Source organism: Puma concolor, chromosome C1 (genome assembly GCF_028749965.1).
Source record: "Puma concolor isolate L17-30 chromosome C1, mPumCon1.1.hap2, whole genome shotgun sequence".
In the NCBI taxonomy this organism is placed as follows: Eukaryota; Metazoa; Chordata; class Mammalia; order Carnivora; family Felidae; genus Puma; species Puma concolor.
Genome location: NC_141674.1, coordinates 178,048,750 through 178,065,960, shown reverse-complemented (window position 1 = coordinate 178,065,960; position 17,211 = coordinate 178,048,750). Strand labels below are relative to the sequence as shown.

At 35.0% G+C, this 17,211-nt stretch overlaps 1 protein-coding gene across 9 annotated transcripts in view; it reads right to left on the bottom strand.

Moving 5' to 3' along the window:
• The window catches only part of PMS1 (PMS1 homolog 1, mismatch repair system component), a 99,603-nt gene that overhangs the window by 43,990 nt on the left and 38,402 nt on the right, over positions 1–17,211 (bottom strand). For all 9 annotated transcript variants that reach the window (XM_086719127.1, XM_086719133.1, XM_086719131.1 and 6 more), the window contains one exon: positions 16,148–16,311. In XM_086719127.1, coding sequence (XP_086575253.1) covers positions 16,148–16,311 — 164 coding nt within the window. The remainder of the gene's footprint in view (positions 1–16,147; positions 16,312–17,211) is intronic.

Below are 17,211 nucleotides of genomic sequence, written 5' to 3'. Positions count from 1 at the left end.
GTACCCCTGCTGGCTTCTGAATTATAGCTGTTATTTTAAGCCAGATATTAGCTGGTGTTTTAAGGAACAATATTCAAAATAACAGAAAGTAGGTAAAGTTCTGAATAATGTACGGGAATGAAGTGCCCCTGCTTCAAACTTTCCATATCACAAGTTACTCTAAACAAGGAACAGTTGAGCAATAACAATTTATTCACAAAAAGTTTCTCTCTTTAAAGCTACATCTCTGATATATACATGTAAAGATGTTTTAAAAAGTAGTCAAGAAAATATTTCAAGAAAATTAATGTTTTAAGATTTCTAAATTTCCTGCACTGAATACACATAAAACTTGTAATACTTCTAATGTAAATATATAATTTTAGTTTGTATTAGAGTGCTGCCTCAGGTGATGCCTAAAGATATAAATCTTAGCTGCTGATTAATCCAAACATGTTATTTCACTGCCTGACCTGATAAACAGCTAGTGCACAGGATTGCAAAAAGATCACTTGAAGAAATGGGTTCTAAAAAAGCTATCAAACATAAGAATCATTAAATGTAGAATTTCTTTTCTTAAAGTGAACATGGCTAGTAGTTCTGGAACAACATTTCACAGTAGGCGATTATTGCATCAGATCAATGGGGCTAATTTAGGAGCATTTTCTAAATGAGTTACAGTTGGGATAGCAATAAATGATAAAGAGGTCTGCCAACAAATTAAATCTTCACTTCAACTTAGGCAAAGGAAAATTCATTTTCAAAAAAAAGAACCCATTGTGAAAACAATGGATGAAAAATTTTTTAAATGTGGTAATTAAAAATTAAGGATCTTTGTTTTTAAAGAAACTCAATTTTTAAATACTGTATTTTCTACAGCAAATAGTTTTTAGTTTAGTTTGTTTTCTCCACCATTTCATCAATCCTGTATTCTTTTCTAAAAGAGATTTTCTTTTCACTTCTTGAAGTTTTGCATATATTTTGCCCTAAGGCTGAAAGCTTAACATGTGCTAAAAATACACACACATACCCCCATATGTTTTCTATCTAGGTCACACAAAGTTGGAGCATCTGGATGTGCCAAGTAAGAATCTGACTCTAGTCAGTACGATGACAGTGCAAAAACACCTCAATAAAAAATATATTATTACATGCACATTAAGTAATTGATTGACATTAGCCAAATATATCTTGTCACTCTTCCTATTTCATTGACATATACTATTTGAAGGAAGTGATTAGATGAGATACTCAGTATTAAAGTAGTAAGCCTCAACTGTGAAGTCAATTTGCAATAGCAGGAAAAAGGAGGCTGCACATAGGTGATGTACAATTAACTAAAAAATGCACTGCTACTAACACTGCCTGACCAAAGGTGACTCATTCTAGAATATGAAATAAAAAGTATACATATTGGCCTAGACTGCAATCAAACCTTTGAAACAGATAATATGCACAGATATACTAATAAGTTCCCACCTGAATTTCTTTAAAAAAGCTTTACTTCCAATATAATTATCACTACTGCTAAAAGAATATCACATTGTATTAACATCATAAACATTCATATGACTTGATTCTTGCTATGTACCCACAGACTAAAAAAGGAAGAGTAAAATTTATTCAACACAAGTCTGAATTTAGTATCTCTTATCCTTACTTTTACTCAGCTTCAATGTCTCTTATTTTATATTCATTTTTTGAAATAGAGTATACATAATAATTTTTCCTGAAGATTACAAAGAAATTAGTACCAGTAACTTCACCTATGGGAGGGGAGGCTTATAGGAGCTAATTAAGAGTAATTTTTTCACTGTACCTTTTCTTATTTTTTTTTTTTTGGTTTTTGAACCCTGTAAAGATAGGATTTTTCAAAAAGTTAAATAAAAATTTAAAAACATGAAATTAATCTTTACATAACTTTCAAAGGAAGATTGTAGACACTCTTTGTGGTCTTTAAAACAAGAAAGATTATTTCCAAGATTTGATTAATCTTATTAGAAATGTTTTTCTAATAATCTTTCAGATTAGCCTTTCTGAAAGCGCTTTCATCTTGGAACCCTGAACCATCACTTCCATCCATATTTAACTTTACAGAAAAGGTTATGTGCAAATCAAGCTGCTTTTGCTTTGTAACTATTTGATTTCAGCTTTTCCTCTTTATTCTCACTGAATAGAATACCTTTTCTATTACAATTTATTTTTCATGAGATATTTCTTCTCCAAACTTGCTGATACTTCTAAGTGAAGCTATCCCAACCATCTCGTCTGCAATGCAACTCCATCCTCCACATGGTTCTCTAGTTCTCTTCGCAGATAAAGACCAATAATGAATAGAAAATCCAGACAGAAGATCAATAAGGAAATGGAAGACCTGAACATTACAGACCAAACAGACCTATACAGAACAATCCACTCAACAGCAGAATACATCATCTTCTCAAGGTCACATGGATCTTTCTCCAGGACAGATCAAGTGTTAAGACAAAACAAGTCTTAACAAATTTAGGCAGATTGAAACATATCAAGGAATTTTTTCTGACCACAATGGAATGAAACTAGAAATCAACAGGAAGAAAAGTAGAAAAGTCACAGTATGTGGAAATTAAATAACACACTCCTAAACAACCACTGAGTCAAAGACACAAGAATATCAGAAAATACTTTAAGGTAAATGAAAGACAATGTACCAAAACTTATGGGATGCAGTAAAAGCAGTACAGTTTATCCAGAGCAATAACACATTAAAAAAGAAAGATGTCAAATAAACAACCTAACTAGCCCAACCAACCAACTTTTCTAGCACCTGAAGGAGCTAGAAAAACAATAAAATAAGAGCAAAGTTAGCAGAAGGAAGGAAATAAAGATTAGAACAGAGCAGAAATAAATTAAAGAGAAAATAGAAAAACAGCAGAAAAAAAACCTAAGAGTTGTTTTTTTTGATACAGTATATTAACAAAATAAAGGATAAAAATTGCATGATTGTCTCAACAGGTACAGAAAAAGCATTTGATAGAACTCAACACCATTTCATGATTAAAACTCAATAAACTAGGAATAGGAGGAAAGTACCTCAACATAATAAAAGCCATCTATGAAAATCCCATAGCAGTCATTACACTCCATGGTAAAAAACTAAAAGTTTTTTTTTTTTTTGAGATCAGGAACAAGACAAGGATGCCTGTTTCTGCCACTTCTATTCATCATACAACTTAAAGTCCTGGCTAAAGCAATTAGGCAAGAAAAAGAAATAAAAGGCATCCAAACCAGAAAGGAATTAGTAAAATTGTCCATGTTTGCAGATGACATGATCCTATACATAGAAAACCCTGAAGACACCATCAAAAACCTGTTAGGGGGTACGTAAGTGGCTCAGTTGGGTTAGCATCTGACTCTTAATTTCAGCCCAGGTCATGATCTCATGGTTCATGGGTTTGAGACCCATGTTGGGCTCTGCACTGACAGCACAGAGCCTACTTGGAATTCTCTCTCCCTTTCTCTTTGCCTCTCCTCTGCTCTTTCTCTCTCTCAAAATAACAAAAATATCATATTAAAAAAAAACTTAGAATAAATTCAGTAAAGTTGCGAGATACAAAATCAACATACAAAACCAGCTATCCACTAACAATGAGCTATCTGAAAAAGAATTAGAAAAACAATCCCATTTACAAGAGCACCAAAAAGGAAAAAAATACTTAGGAATAAATTTAAAAGGTGAAAGACTTGTAGGCTGAGAACTACAAAACACTGACAAAAGAAATTAAAGATGACAAATGGGAAGGCATCCTGTGTTCATGGATCAGAAGATTTAGTATTATTAAAATGTCCATATTACCCAAAGCACTCTACAAATTCAATGCAATTCCTACCAAAAATCCTAATGACATTCTTTATAGAACTAGAAAAACACAATTCTAAAACTCATGGAAACACAAAGGACCACAAACAGCCAAATCAATCCAGAGGTAAAGAACAAAACTGGAGACATCACACTACCTACTTTCAAAATATATTACTACAGTAAACACAACAGTATGGTACTGGCATAAAGACAATCATAAAGGCAGACGGAAAAGAGTAGAAAGCCTAGAAATAAATCCATGCATATATGGTCAACTGATATCTGATGAGGATGTCAAGAACACACAATGCAGAAAGGAGAGTCTCTTCAACCAACAGGGCTGGAAAAATGATATCCATATACAAAAGAACGAAGTTGGACCCTTATCTTACATTATACATAGAAATCAATTTAAAATGAATTAAAGACTTAAATATAAGACCAAAAATTGTAAAACTCCTAAAAGAGAAGACAGGAGAAAATCTTCATGATGCTGATCTTGGCAATGATTTCTTTGATATTACACCAAAAGCACAAGCAACAAAGAAAAACAGACAAGAGGGACTAATCAAACTAAAATGCTTCTGCACAGCTAAGGAAGCTATCAACAGAATGAAAAGGCAACCCATGGAATGGTAGAAAACATGTACAAACTATATATCTAATGATTAATCTCCAAAGTATGTAAGGCACTCCTACAACTCCCTAACAAAAACACTAATACCAATGAAAAAATGGGTGAAGACCTTGAACAGACATTTCTCCAAAGAAGAAAATATAAAAGGCCATCAGATATGTGAAAAAATGCTCAATCTCACTAATCATCAGGTAAATGCAAATTAAAACCACAATGAGGTATCACCTCACACCTGTCAGGATGTCTATTATCAAAAACTGAAAAGATAAATATTGAGGAAGATGTGGAAAAACTGGAACCCTTGTATACTATTCATGAGGATGCAAATACTATGGAAATAGTATGGAGGTACCTCAAAATATTAAAAACAGAACTACTATATGATCTAGGAATCCAATCTCATGACAAAGTATTTATTCAAAGGAATTGAAAGCAGGCTCTGAAAGTGGTATTAGCACTCACATTCACTGCAGTATTACATACAACAGCTAGGATGTGGAAACAACTTAAATGTCCACTGACAGATCAATGGTTAAAGAAAATGTAGTATATCCATTTGATAGAATATTATTCAGCCTTAAAAAAGGAAATTCTGTAATATGTGACAACATGGAGGATTCTTGGGGATATTATGCCAAGTGAAATAACCCAGTCACAGAAAGACAAATCCATGAATCTGCTTATATGAGGTATTTAAAACAGTTAAGTTCATTAAATGAAAGAATGGAATGGTAGTTATCCAGGGGATGGGGGGGAGGGGAAAATAGGGAGTTACTAATGAATGGGCATCAAATTTCAGTTAAACACAATTAAGTTCTGAAGATCTGCTGTGTAACATTGTACCTCTAGTCAACAATATTGCACCGTATACTAAAAAGATTAAGAAGTAGCTCTCATGTTAAGTGTTCTTGACAAAATAATGTTTAGAAAGAAAGAGATAAACACCAAATCCAGAGATTCTGAGCTTCTAATACTCCCATCAGCTGGCTCCTGGTGTTTCCCTGATGGTACTTCTCTTCCCAAGCATCCTGTTTTATTCAGGCAAATGTCCTGGTGATAGATAACCTTATTTTCTAATTTTATGCCTTTTTTTTGATAGAGAGGAGGAGAGAGAAAGTGTATGCCCGCATAGGGGTGGGACAGGTAGGGGGGAGAGGGAGAGACAGAGAGAGACAGAGAGACAGAGACAGAGAATCTTAAGCAGGATCCATGCCCATAACACAGTGCAACACGGGGCTTGATCTCACAACCGTGAGGTCATGACCTGAGCCAAAATCAAGAGTTGGAGGTTTAACCAACTGAGCACCCAGGTGCCCATTGTGCCTCTTTTTAAAAACAAGCAGTAAGTTTTGGGGCACCTGGGTGGCTCAGTCGGTTGAGCGTCTGACTTCGGCTCAGGTCATGATCTCGCGGTTTGTGAGCTCGAGCCCCGCATCGGGCTCTGTGCTGACAGCTCAAAGCCTGGAGCCTGCTTCAGATTCTGTGTCTCCCTCTCTCTCTGCCCCTCCCCTGCTCATGCTCTGTCTCTGTCTCAAAAATAAAAAAACACTTAAAAAAAAAAAAAAAAACAAGCAGTAAGGTTTAAAGCCAACAACTAACATCCAACTTGGAGATGATTAACTTTCCTTTCTTAATTGACTAGTTACCAAAACCTTTATTGATGAGGTAACAATAACTTCACTTCAAAACCTCATTTTTTGTTTGTATTAGATTCTTTTAAAAGTGAAATCAAAATTATGTCAGAGTAATACATGAAGGTAACTACATATTAAAAGTGAAAGTCAGATACACCCATCCAGGGATATAAAAGGGATGTAGCATTATCATTTTCCTAGGCATGTAAATTAAATAAATCAGATACCCTCAGATCTTTTGTGTTCATTTTCCACATGCAGTCAGTCAACCAGTCTCATTGATTCTTCCTTATAATGGCTATCACAGACACCCTTTGCTTTCTTTGTCAATGTATTTATCCTTATTCAGGCCCAAGGTGCCTGGACTTTTGTTACAGCTTAAAGCTGTAACACTTACTGCTCAAAGCCTCCTACAATTCTTTCCTGCACACTACTGCCAAACTAATGTCAGAGTTAACACCTTGATCATTTCCCTATTCCCAATTTTCTATTAAAAAGAAACAAAAAAGATTCAGCCTAGCATTCTTTTATATTTTTTTATATTCTTTTATAATCTAGCCTCAAATTATCTTTCACTTATCTATCTTCCTCTACTTCTCTATATAAAATACCTGACTCACCTAAACTGATTTAACTGCCTCTAAATGTGCTCTGTACTTACCTACCTATACCTTTTATCTTCACACTATTTCTCTACCTAGAATGATTTGATCCATTTATCCATATTAGCAAATTCTATAATATAGACTCACCCACCTGGGGCGGGGGCGGGGGGGTCCTAGATGAAATTACAAGTTGTGTCTACTTCACTACAGGTTGTGTCTACTTCAATAATATCCACATCTTCCTAGAGACCAAAGTCAGCCCTCCCTTTTCTCAGACTTTCTATGAGTTCCCCAGAAGGAAAAGGAAGTGTTTCCCTGGAAGTCTAAGAGCCGATACTTGCTATTTTGCTACCTCTCTGTTCCAGTTGCTGTCTTTAATCTTTAGTGACCTCATCAGCCTGTATCATAAGTGCTTAACTACCTACATTTACAATTTAGTATGCACTAGTGCCACTCATGTGATGGAGCACTCCTGTCCTCCATGCTCTGAACCCTTGATTACATTCATTTACCACCTATTTTTTTTGAGCACCTACATGAAATACTACTGTAGGCTCTAGGAGTGCAGCAGTGCGACAGTAGTAAAACACCTTTCCTCTCATGGAAATTATATTCTAGAGAAGAGAAAGACAATAAATCAAGATAAGTACAATATATAGCATATTAGATGGTTATGAGTTTTAAGAAGAAAAATAGAGCAGGAAAATGTGTGTGGGACAGGGGAAATGACTGCAATTTTAGGGTGGCTAAAGAAAGCCTGAGAAGTTTTAAAAGATGAGATTGAGCCAAATGTATACAAAAATCTTCTAGGCAAAGGAACTACAAACACAAAGGTCCTGAATTGGAAGTATGACTAACAAGTTCAAGGAACAACAAGGAGGCTAGTTCAACTGAAACAAAGTGAGTAAGAGGAAAGAAATAAATGACATCAGATGAAATGGTGAATCAGATCATCTACAAAAGGGAAACAAACTACAGGCCAAGGGGCTGATTGCCTTTAAATTTTCTTTTTGAAGTTTTCCAGTCTGTGGCTGCTTTCATGCTACAAAGGCAAGGCTGAAGAGTTGTAAGAGACTGTATAGCTCCCAAACCCCAAAATATTTACTATATGATTCTTTTTTTTAAACAAAGTTTACTGACCTGGATGTAAAATTGATAGGCCATTTACAAAGGCTTTGATTTTACTCTGATATGGAAACTCATTAAAGAGGAGTTGCATGATCTGACTTACATTTTTACAGAATCACTCTAGTTATTGGGCAGTAAACAGACTTAAAACAGCAAAGAACGAAGTGGAGAGATCCAATTAGGATACTATTAAAAAAACCCAGGTGAGAGATGATGGTGGCTTGAACCACAGTGGTAGTCACTGACATGGTGGAATCTGGTTAGGTTTTACATATATTTTGAAGGTAGGCCTACAGAATTTACTCTTGATCAAAGTGAAAGAGAATCAATAGTCAAGGATAATCTTAAGGCATTTGGTTTGCCACCTAGAAATACAGAATTCTCATATATTGATGGGAAAGGCTGTGGAAAAAGTTCCAGAAGAGGAGATACAAAGCTCAGTTTTTGACAAGTTAAATGTGTCAAATTATCATTACCAAATACGCAGAGGATTTCTGGGTGGTAATCAGAGTTTGGAGTTCAGGGGAGAGTTATAGAATGGAGATAAAAATTTAGGAGTCATCAATGGATAAATGATATGTAAAGTCATTTGAATAAGCACACTATGAAAATGTGTATATATATACACACACATATATACAAGAGAGTAAACTGTAGGACACTAAAAGTTTAGAAGTTAGGATATGAAATGCAACTAGAGGACTGATGTAGAAAGAGAGAGAGGAAAAAAACAAGTTGTGCAGACTTAGAAGCCAAGTTAAAAAGTGTTTCAAGGATGAGAAGATCAACTGTGGCAAATGCTAACTAAGATAAGGACTGAGAAGTGACTACTGGATTTAGCAATGTGGAGGTAAATGGTGTCCCTGACAAGAGCAGTTTTGGGAGAGTGGTAGAGAAAAACTGAGAGAAAATAGGTTCAAGAGAGAATGGGAGGACAGTAATTGGAGACAATGAATAAAAACAACTATTTCTAGAAGAGGTGCCCAAGTCAGCTTTTCCTAGGAACGTGGGGAGTACATCCATAGTGATGGAAGGGAAGGCTGATGTATGGACACAGCTGCAGATAGGTGGATAGATTTGTGGAAGTCCTTTCCTGATTGCCTCAATTTTCTCACTAAAATAGGGTGTAAGGTCAGATGACAGTGAAGACGGAAAAGAAGGTGTTGCCTGTCTGAGGACAGGACAGATGAAATGGCCATTTGGGACCTTGCCAATCAATGTGTAGTTCATGGACAGCAGCAACCACATCATTTGGAGGCTTGTTGAGAATGTACAATCTCAGGCCCTTTCTAACTTACTAAATCAGAATCTGCATCCTGAAATCCCAGGTGATCTACATACACATTACAGTCTGTTTAAAGCACTGATGTAGGAGATCAGGAGAGAAAAATGCACTAGAGAAACACAGTATGACTCCCAGGCAGCACTAAAATTAGTGATCATGAATTTAAAGTCATGATGGGTATTTTCTTCTACAACATTCAGCTTGGTTCAGGCACCAAGAGGACAAACAGATGGCTTTCACCAGGATTTGGTTAGTCAAACAAGCACAGTTCAGTGAGAGAGAAGCAAGAAACTAAGGGAGTACCCAAGGACAGCATGGTAATTATGGACCTTATAATTTAAGCAGAGAAATGAGGAAAAAATGATAAAAAACAATTAAAAGATGGTAGGATCAATGGATCCAGTAGAGTCTGAAGGTTGCTGGATGGAATAAGCTGGGGACACAGGAGGTCATGGTCAGAGAGTGAAATACTTAACAATGAAATTATGGAGGAAGTGGTTTTTGGCAATAACAAAGTCTATGGTATAGCCACTGGAATTAATAGCTACAGTAGGGTGGAAAGAACATCACTGGAGAAAAGCTAAAAGATTTGAGAAGCTAGAAAGGACTATGTGGATACTGAAATCACAGAGTGATAGTGATCTAGGGATCTAAAGACATGAAATTAAAATCTGAATGAGATTTTGGGTTGGAGAGAAAAAGGAATGGTCTGGAAGTTGCAATGAGGAACAAGGAAGTGAGAAACAGATGAGAGAAATCAGTCACCATTTGAAAGGGCTGCAGAGGATATAGTGTTCTCAGGGAAAGTCAGATTCCAGAGCAAGAAAAGGCTAAGGACACAGAGGATTTTACTTGTGACTAATCATGAAATGGGACATTTCAGGACATGGGGATATGTAAGAGACAAATGATTTGGATGAGAAAAAGAGTCCAGGGTGATAAAGAATGAGTTGAGAGACTCAGCCTTCTTGAGTTGATCGACATAAAAGGGAATAGAAACATGATGAGATTAGGGCTGGCAGTCCCAAAGCACTTCACAGTTGCAAGACTTTGACTCTTAAGGGAAAGACTAGAGAGGTCTTGCCAGGATTGAGAGTTCTGGAAATACCATCTGACACACAGATAAAAGCATGGAGGAGAGAGAGATGGTCTTAAAGATTCCCTGTTGATAACTACTAATGGACATCTACACCTCACTGCTCTGGGCTCTCATCTGGCTCCTATCAATAAAAAAACCTAAGGAGAAGTGTTACTTTCTGTCCAGATCAGATACCTTCACTTACTCATAGGTTTTTTTTCAGAAATTCTGCTGACCCTCTCCTGCCTCACCATCTACATTTAGTATGGAACTGAATTCCAGCTATAAAGAGGTTTTAAGTTTATTTTCATGAAGCTCTTAGGCTTTAGGCAAGTTCTCTAAGCATTTTGTTACAGGTAAAGTGACATTTTATCTATTCAGAGCAAGAAAGAACTCTTGTTCATGGGGGTCAGACCTATCTCCACACACACTGATCTACACCAGCATCAGCTCCAGTCCAGCCAAGACATTTGTTAAACATCCACAGAAAGATACAGATCAAAATACATCCACCATGAAGTCTTCCTTGACTATTCTAGCCTGAAGTAACCTTTCCCTTTTCATAGTATTTACCAATATCATTTGATAATCAGTAACTTTTCATTATTCTTTTCATCTATTTAAATGTTCATACACTTTCACATCTTCCTCACTTATTCTGTAAACTCCTATCATGTAATTATTCCATAGGCTATCACATAATTATTCCATAGCACATACTCAAAGCTCTGTATCTAGTAGCTGTGGAAAAGCTATAGCAAAGGAGAATAAATATTGCATTAAGAGCTAAGAGAATTGAACTTTAGCTCATCTTATGCTACATTAAACATTTAAGTTATTAGGCAATCCACTCACATGGTCACATGAAGATAAAATGGGAAGGGATAGAGATAAAAATACTCTATTTGCTAAAAGGTTTAAGACAGGACAAAAAAGATTTTCAGTGGTCTTTTCTAGATGTAAAGACCTAAAAATCTAGGAGGCATAAATGCTTATATTTTGTGATTTGATATATAAATCACCTTCTTAGAACTTCTAAGTGATGGAAATGTGAAGCTCCAATTTTTTAAGAAATGAAGTGCTTAAGATTTATGTAGACATCCTTAAAAATCAAAGAGGTTTAGAGTTGAAAAGGGCCTTAGAGATCATGTGATCAACTTTTACTGGCCTAAGCTCAAAAAGCTAGATTTGTGCAGAATTCTCTGGAAATTACTGATCAGAAGAGAAATCTACTGTTTTGAAGTAGAGAAATGTATTAGGATAAATAGTAACTGTAAGATGTATTTGGTTAGAGAATTTGTAAAGGAATAATCATATAGTTCCATTTAACTAAGTTAATAGAAACAAAATATGTTAAATTGATAACTTAAAGACTATGTCCCTGTCAAGTGTTTCCCACTCACTGTCCCTCCATGCAATCTTTATGTATTTCCTAACTAGTTCTAATGAAGACATATCAACGACTTACATGCCAAGAAAAGAGACTAGAACAGTATATATGAATACAAGTGAGAATATACTCTGTAAATATCTAAGAGGTCACTGAAGAATCTAAAAGGATGAATCCTCATATTATATAAAATGAATCCTTTTTTGAGGATTCATCCTATTGGATTCTCCAGTGACGCCTGTTCTGAAAGAGGCCAGAGTGTTCAAAACTGGAGCTTTATAAATTTTTGTGATTTTGATTTTAGCACCATGTATTTCATTTAGTATTTTACTGTGTGCTATAAACTGAGTATTAAGGGGAATATGAATTAGATGCAGTTCTCCCTCCCACAAGAGTCTGCTGAGAAGGAAAGACAGTACACAAATCATTGCCAACAAAGCAAAAATGACATAATAGAAATATGTAAATAATGTTACAGAAGACGACGAAGAATAACTATGTCTTGCTGGGGATAGGGGAAGAACTCAGAGATTCCTTCAATATGGATAGTATGGATAAACATCAAGATAAAAAATAAACTACAGTAGGGGTGCCTGGGTGACTCATTCCACTGAATATCTGACTATTGATTTCAGCTCTGGTCCTGATCTTAACGGTTCGTGACATCAAGCCCTGTGTTGGGCTCTGTGCTGACAGCATGGAGTCTGCTTGGGATTCCCTGTTTCCTTCTCTCTCTGCCCCTTTCCACTCGTGTGTGTGTGTGTGTGTGTGTGTGTGTGTGTGTGTGTGCGCGCGCGCGCTCTCTCTCTCTCTCTCAAAATAAATAAATTAAAAATAAAAACAATAAATAAGCTTAAAATAAACTACTATAAAATGTGACTTATGTATGTCTTTCATCTTTTCTATATAAGTTAACAGAAACTAGGTAAAAAGTAAAAGAATATAATAAAGAAAAAAACAGAACCATTTAAAGAATTTAGTTATCATTAATTTGCAGGCAGCAAAAAAACAAAACAAAACACAACATCACCAAAAAATCCCAACCAACCAATCAAGACTGATAATCAACCTCAAGCTAACCTGAAAACTATAGCTGAATGGACCTCCACCTTCATTAATTAAAAACAAAACAAAAAACAAAACCCACTCAAACTTTCAAAGTTGGAACTAGAAGAAAGAAAGGGAATTTAAGGAAAGGGCATTTGAACTACAGTCTTGAACTGGAATTTCCTGTTGACTATACTGCCTCCATAACCTTGCTTGGGATGTGGGTAATACTGGCCCAACTGTGGACTTTTTCTTGATTCCTCATATAGTACAGCTGAAACAAAACTGAGACATTTAACAATATTTGTGTAAAAGGCTAAGAGTTACAAAAAAAAAATAATAATAATACAATGAACAAAGAGAATATCATGAATGTTGGGGATACATATTATAAACTACTACTTTTTAATCTTCAGTTTATAATCTAATAAACATGTCCCTTCTTTCTCATTCTTGGTCACCCCCTTCCTCCTACATCTTCAGCCACCACCACAAAAGAGTACCCTCCTAGTGACCCAGAAAACTATGTCAAGAGAGGAAGCCACTACACACACTACCAAATCTCTATGGCCAGTTTTCTGGGTTTCTGTTTTCAGCTAAGGTCCTGCCTCTTCCCAGATTGACTGATGCCAGAGATATTCAACTCTTCAAAGCTGTGTCATCATTCTTCCAGACCTTAAAAATAAACTGATCCCAATAAGCCTTCAGACTAATGTGACATGGAGGTAGGGTAGGTAGATGGAAAGTCACTCCTTAATTACTATTCTCTTGTAACAGTTAAAACCTTCTGGTATCAATGATAATCCAATTCAGCTTTTCAATACCTGTGGGCCTCTAATTATCAAGACAAAATTCAATTCAAAACAATTTTTACAACCATAAATAGTATTTTAGGCAGAAGAAAACATTCACAAAAACCAACAACCATGAAATATGAAAGTACCCCTTATTTGAAATCACAATTTAACATTATATTCTAAACTAGTCGTCTACAGAACTATTCATGCATATATGAAAGAGCTAGAATACGAAATTGGTTTCATATAATCACACTGAGAAAATTTTTTAGTTCTAGGAAATAACTACATTATAAATGAAAATATACACAGCAGGACTTCATAGGAATTCAGTTATTACAACTAAAGCTGAAGACTATAGTGCTTGTTTAAGGAATGGCTCTAACATTTCTCCAAATAATATCTACTTTAAATAAAGTCACTGAATCCACTTGTAAATTATTTCCCTTTGGCTGTCTCATTATTCAATATGCTTTCAAGGAACATGGTGATGAAAGAAGAAAAATACCTCTTTCTAACATAACCATACTGGCAAGAACATCAACATTATCAGTATTCAAAGAATGTCTTGGCAGGTTAAACCTTCATAAAAAGAAGGAACACTATCTAATCCAAGATGTCAAAATAGCAATAGTACTTCTCATATTATGTGCAATATGATTGTTTATAAAGCAGAAAAAATTTTCAAGAAAAGATGTCAATATAGTCATGTTTAAATTTCAAGCAAAGGCAAAAAATTCTTCTGAAAAGCACATAAAGAATGATAAACATGTTTAAAAGAAAAGGCTAAGAGGAGAGCAGGACTCAATGTTCAAAGAGATTTATGATATGTGCCACTGCCATTCTGGGAGGTTTAACAATATATTTCAGCATTTGAGGCACAAAAGCACTACTAAGAAAGAAAAAAGTGGCACAATAATTTGTACTAAGAGAAGGAAGCTTGAAGACAGAGTGCTTGGTCTAATTCAGTCCTTGATCTTGTGTAATAATACTAATACTTAATTTTACTGTAAGATTTTTGATAATCTCACATTATTTTCATGGTAAAATACTCTCAGCATACTCTTTAGGATTTGAACTGAATCTGAAATTACTGAAGGCTATCAAGGGGCTTGTGTTTATTCAATGTAAGTTCAGATGTGCTGTCCTCAAAAAATAATAAAATGCAGCGTATTATAAAATACTACCTTCCATTCTCAAAAGATAATGCCTGTACTGGTGATCGTACAGTGGTTGGAAAATAATATAAACTTATCCAAAACTTAGAAAATATATATATTTGACTTTAAATACTCATTTCTATTACATGAGGCAGAAATCTTGTTTTATTCTATTTTCTCCTTATTGTTGCTTTTCTTTAAAAACAAGAAGTTCCTATCTTCATATTTTACCTTTTTCATATGTTTTCCCTTCCCAATCACTTTCTTCTGTCCTTGATCTTTTCTTAACTTGGGTATATTCAGCTTTTAATTGCTAAATGTCCTTTGGATAAAGAGGTCATAGGGTTATTTATACTATCGGGATGAGCCTCCATCTATCAACATCCTGAGGAATCATAGCATGGTAGAGCAGGAAGAGATCTCAAGGTATCATGTGGTTGAGTTCTATGGTAGCAGGAATAGGTGGCTGACTAATCTTAATGTTTTTCTTTCTTTTCTGTTTTTTTTTAAAATGACCAAAGATTTTGATCATAAATATTCCACCATGGTTTGGTTTAAGACAGAATCATCTTAATAACAAGTAAATAGACACAGTATAGAAAGAATGCTGGATGAAAAAGGATTCTGACCCTAGTACTACTAATTACTGTAAAGTATATAACAATTTCTTTGATTACTCTGAGCTTTAAGTTCCTCCTACAAATAGAAATAATGCTGCTTAACTTACAAAGTTATTAGTAAGTGTTCTGAAACCTGGAAAAGAACTATATATACATAAGGTATTCAAATGAAAAGACAAGACAGCAGAGTGGAAATAGCCTGCACTCTGTAGGCATGTTAAGTTTCAAATCCCATCTCAACAATTTACTAGCTGTGCAACACAGAGCAAAGTATTAAACCTCTCTTGAGTTCAGTCCAGAGGACAATGGTAAATTGATATGTCTACTTCACTCAGTTGTTGCTGTGGATCATAGGAGTTTAATATGATGTAGCATTGTGTAGGGCCTCAATAAATGTTAACTCTCAACTCCCTATTGGGTTTCCATACTTGTGCTTTCCTCTCTTAAATATTTCAAGTGCACATGTGGAATTTTATGAAAAACAGAATAATCAGAAAATACCTTTCATTCTATCAAGATTCATCAAGCAACAAGAATTTCTTAATCAGCCTCACTTGAAAACTGGGAAGAAATGAGGTAGTTTCCTTTAAAAAAACAAAAAAAAACTCTTCCAAAGGAGAAGCAGTTTGTAATAGAAGGTGAAAAATGTCACTAAATTGTGAACTCCTTAAAGGAAAAGAACAAGTCTTATACATCTGCATATTTAGGTAGCACTCAAATATTTCTTGGATGTCTACTGGCAAAATCCCTGATCTCAGAAATTATGAAAGGTTCAATCAGATTTCATCTAGATGTCAGATAAGAAAGTAAAGAGGTTCTTTATATAATAAACTAAACAAATGTGGACAAATTTTTGCAAGAAGACTTTACATATCTGATTTTGATAAAATTGTGCCTTTATAATATCATATACCGAAAACTCTTATAGAAACATAATAATACTTACCTTGTTATGTATAAAAACAATCCTTAAGTCAGGTTTAAGTATACCATAGCTTATGAGGAGATCCTGGATCTTTTTTATTTCATCTTTACATTTTTTAGCAGTTGAGTAAAATTGCTTTCTTACAGGTAGATTCTTAAACAATCTTAAAGCAGTCACAGTTGTACCTGTTGGCAGATAAGAGGAAAGCACATTTAGATGTGAAAAGAACTTCACACATCTTCAAATCTATATACAATATATTCAACCCCTTCTATCACTGAAGGTCAGTCCTCTCCCAACTCCGGGAACCCAAGGTGGCTCAACTTTGCAACTTATTCTGATCCTCTGCTAGACTCCTATTTGTAAGTGGACTGACTTGGCTAAGTATTATCTCTTCTGTGTGATCTAAACAAGAATAATCTGATTTCTACCACCACACAGAAACATGGGCTCACCAGAATGTAGTATCTTAATAATTTGCTGATATTCAAATCACCTGGAATGATGCTTAGTCTGCACCTTAAAATACAATATATAGGTGGTATAAGGCTAAAATATAGCAAATGTGATAACCTTAATTACTACACTAAAAATTCTCATCTGAAATAATGTCTGTCTGGTTTAATTTCATCTTCTGAACAACGAATATTCAAAACACAGTATAATCTAACACAAAGATTTTCTTTTTACTAGTGTAGTAACTAAAAAAGTTGAATAAAAGTATAAATATTATAATGCTTACATATCAGATTAATAACCAGCTTTTGTTAAACACACACACACACACACACACAATTAGGCCTGGATATTTTCTCATTACTATACCATAAATCTGTGTTTTTTAAACATTGAGGAACTTTTAAAACTACCAGTCATGAGCTAATCTCAACTTAGTAAATCAATCCTCTCATGTGATTCTAATGCTGTACTGCCAGGGTTGAGAAACAAAGCACTGAGAAGTCAAAAAAATCAATTTAGTGTACAGTTTTCAACTTGGCATTACTGACATTTGTTGAGGGGGCTGTCCTGTGCATTGTAGGATGTGTAATTGTATCTCCGGCCTCTACCCATTAGATGCCAGCAGT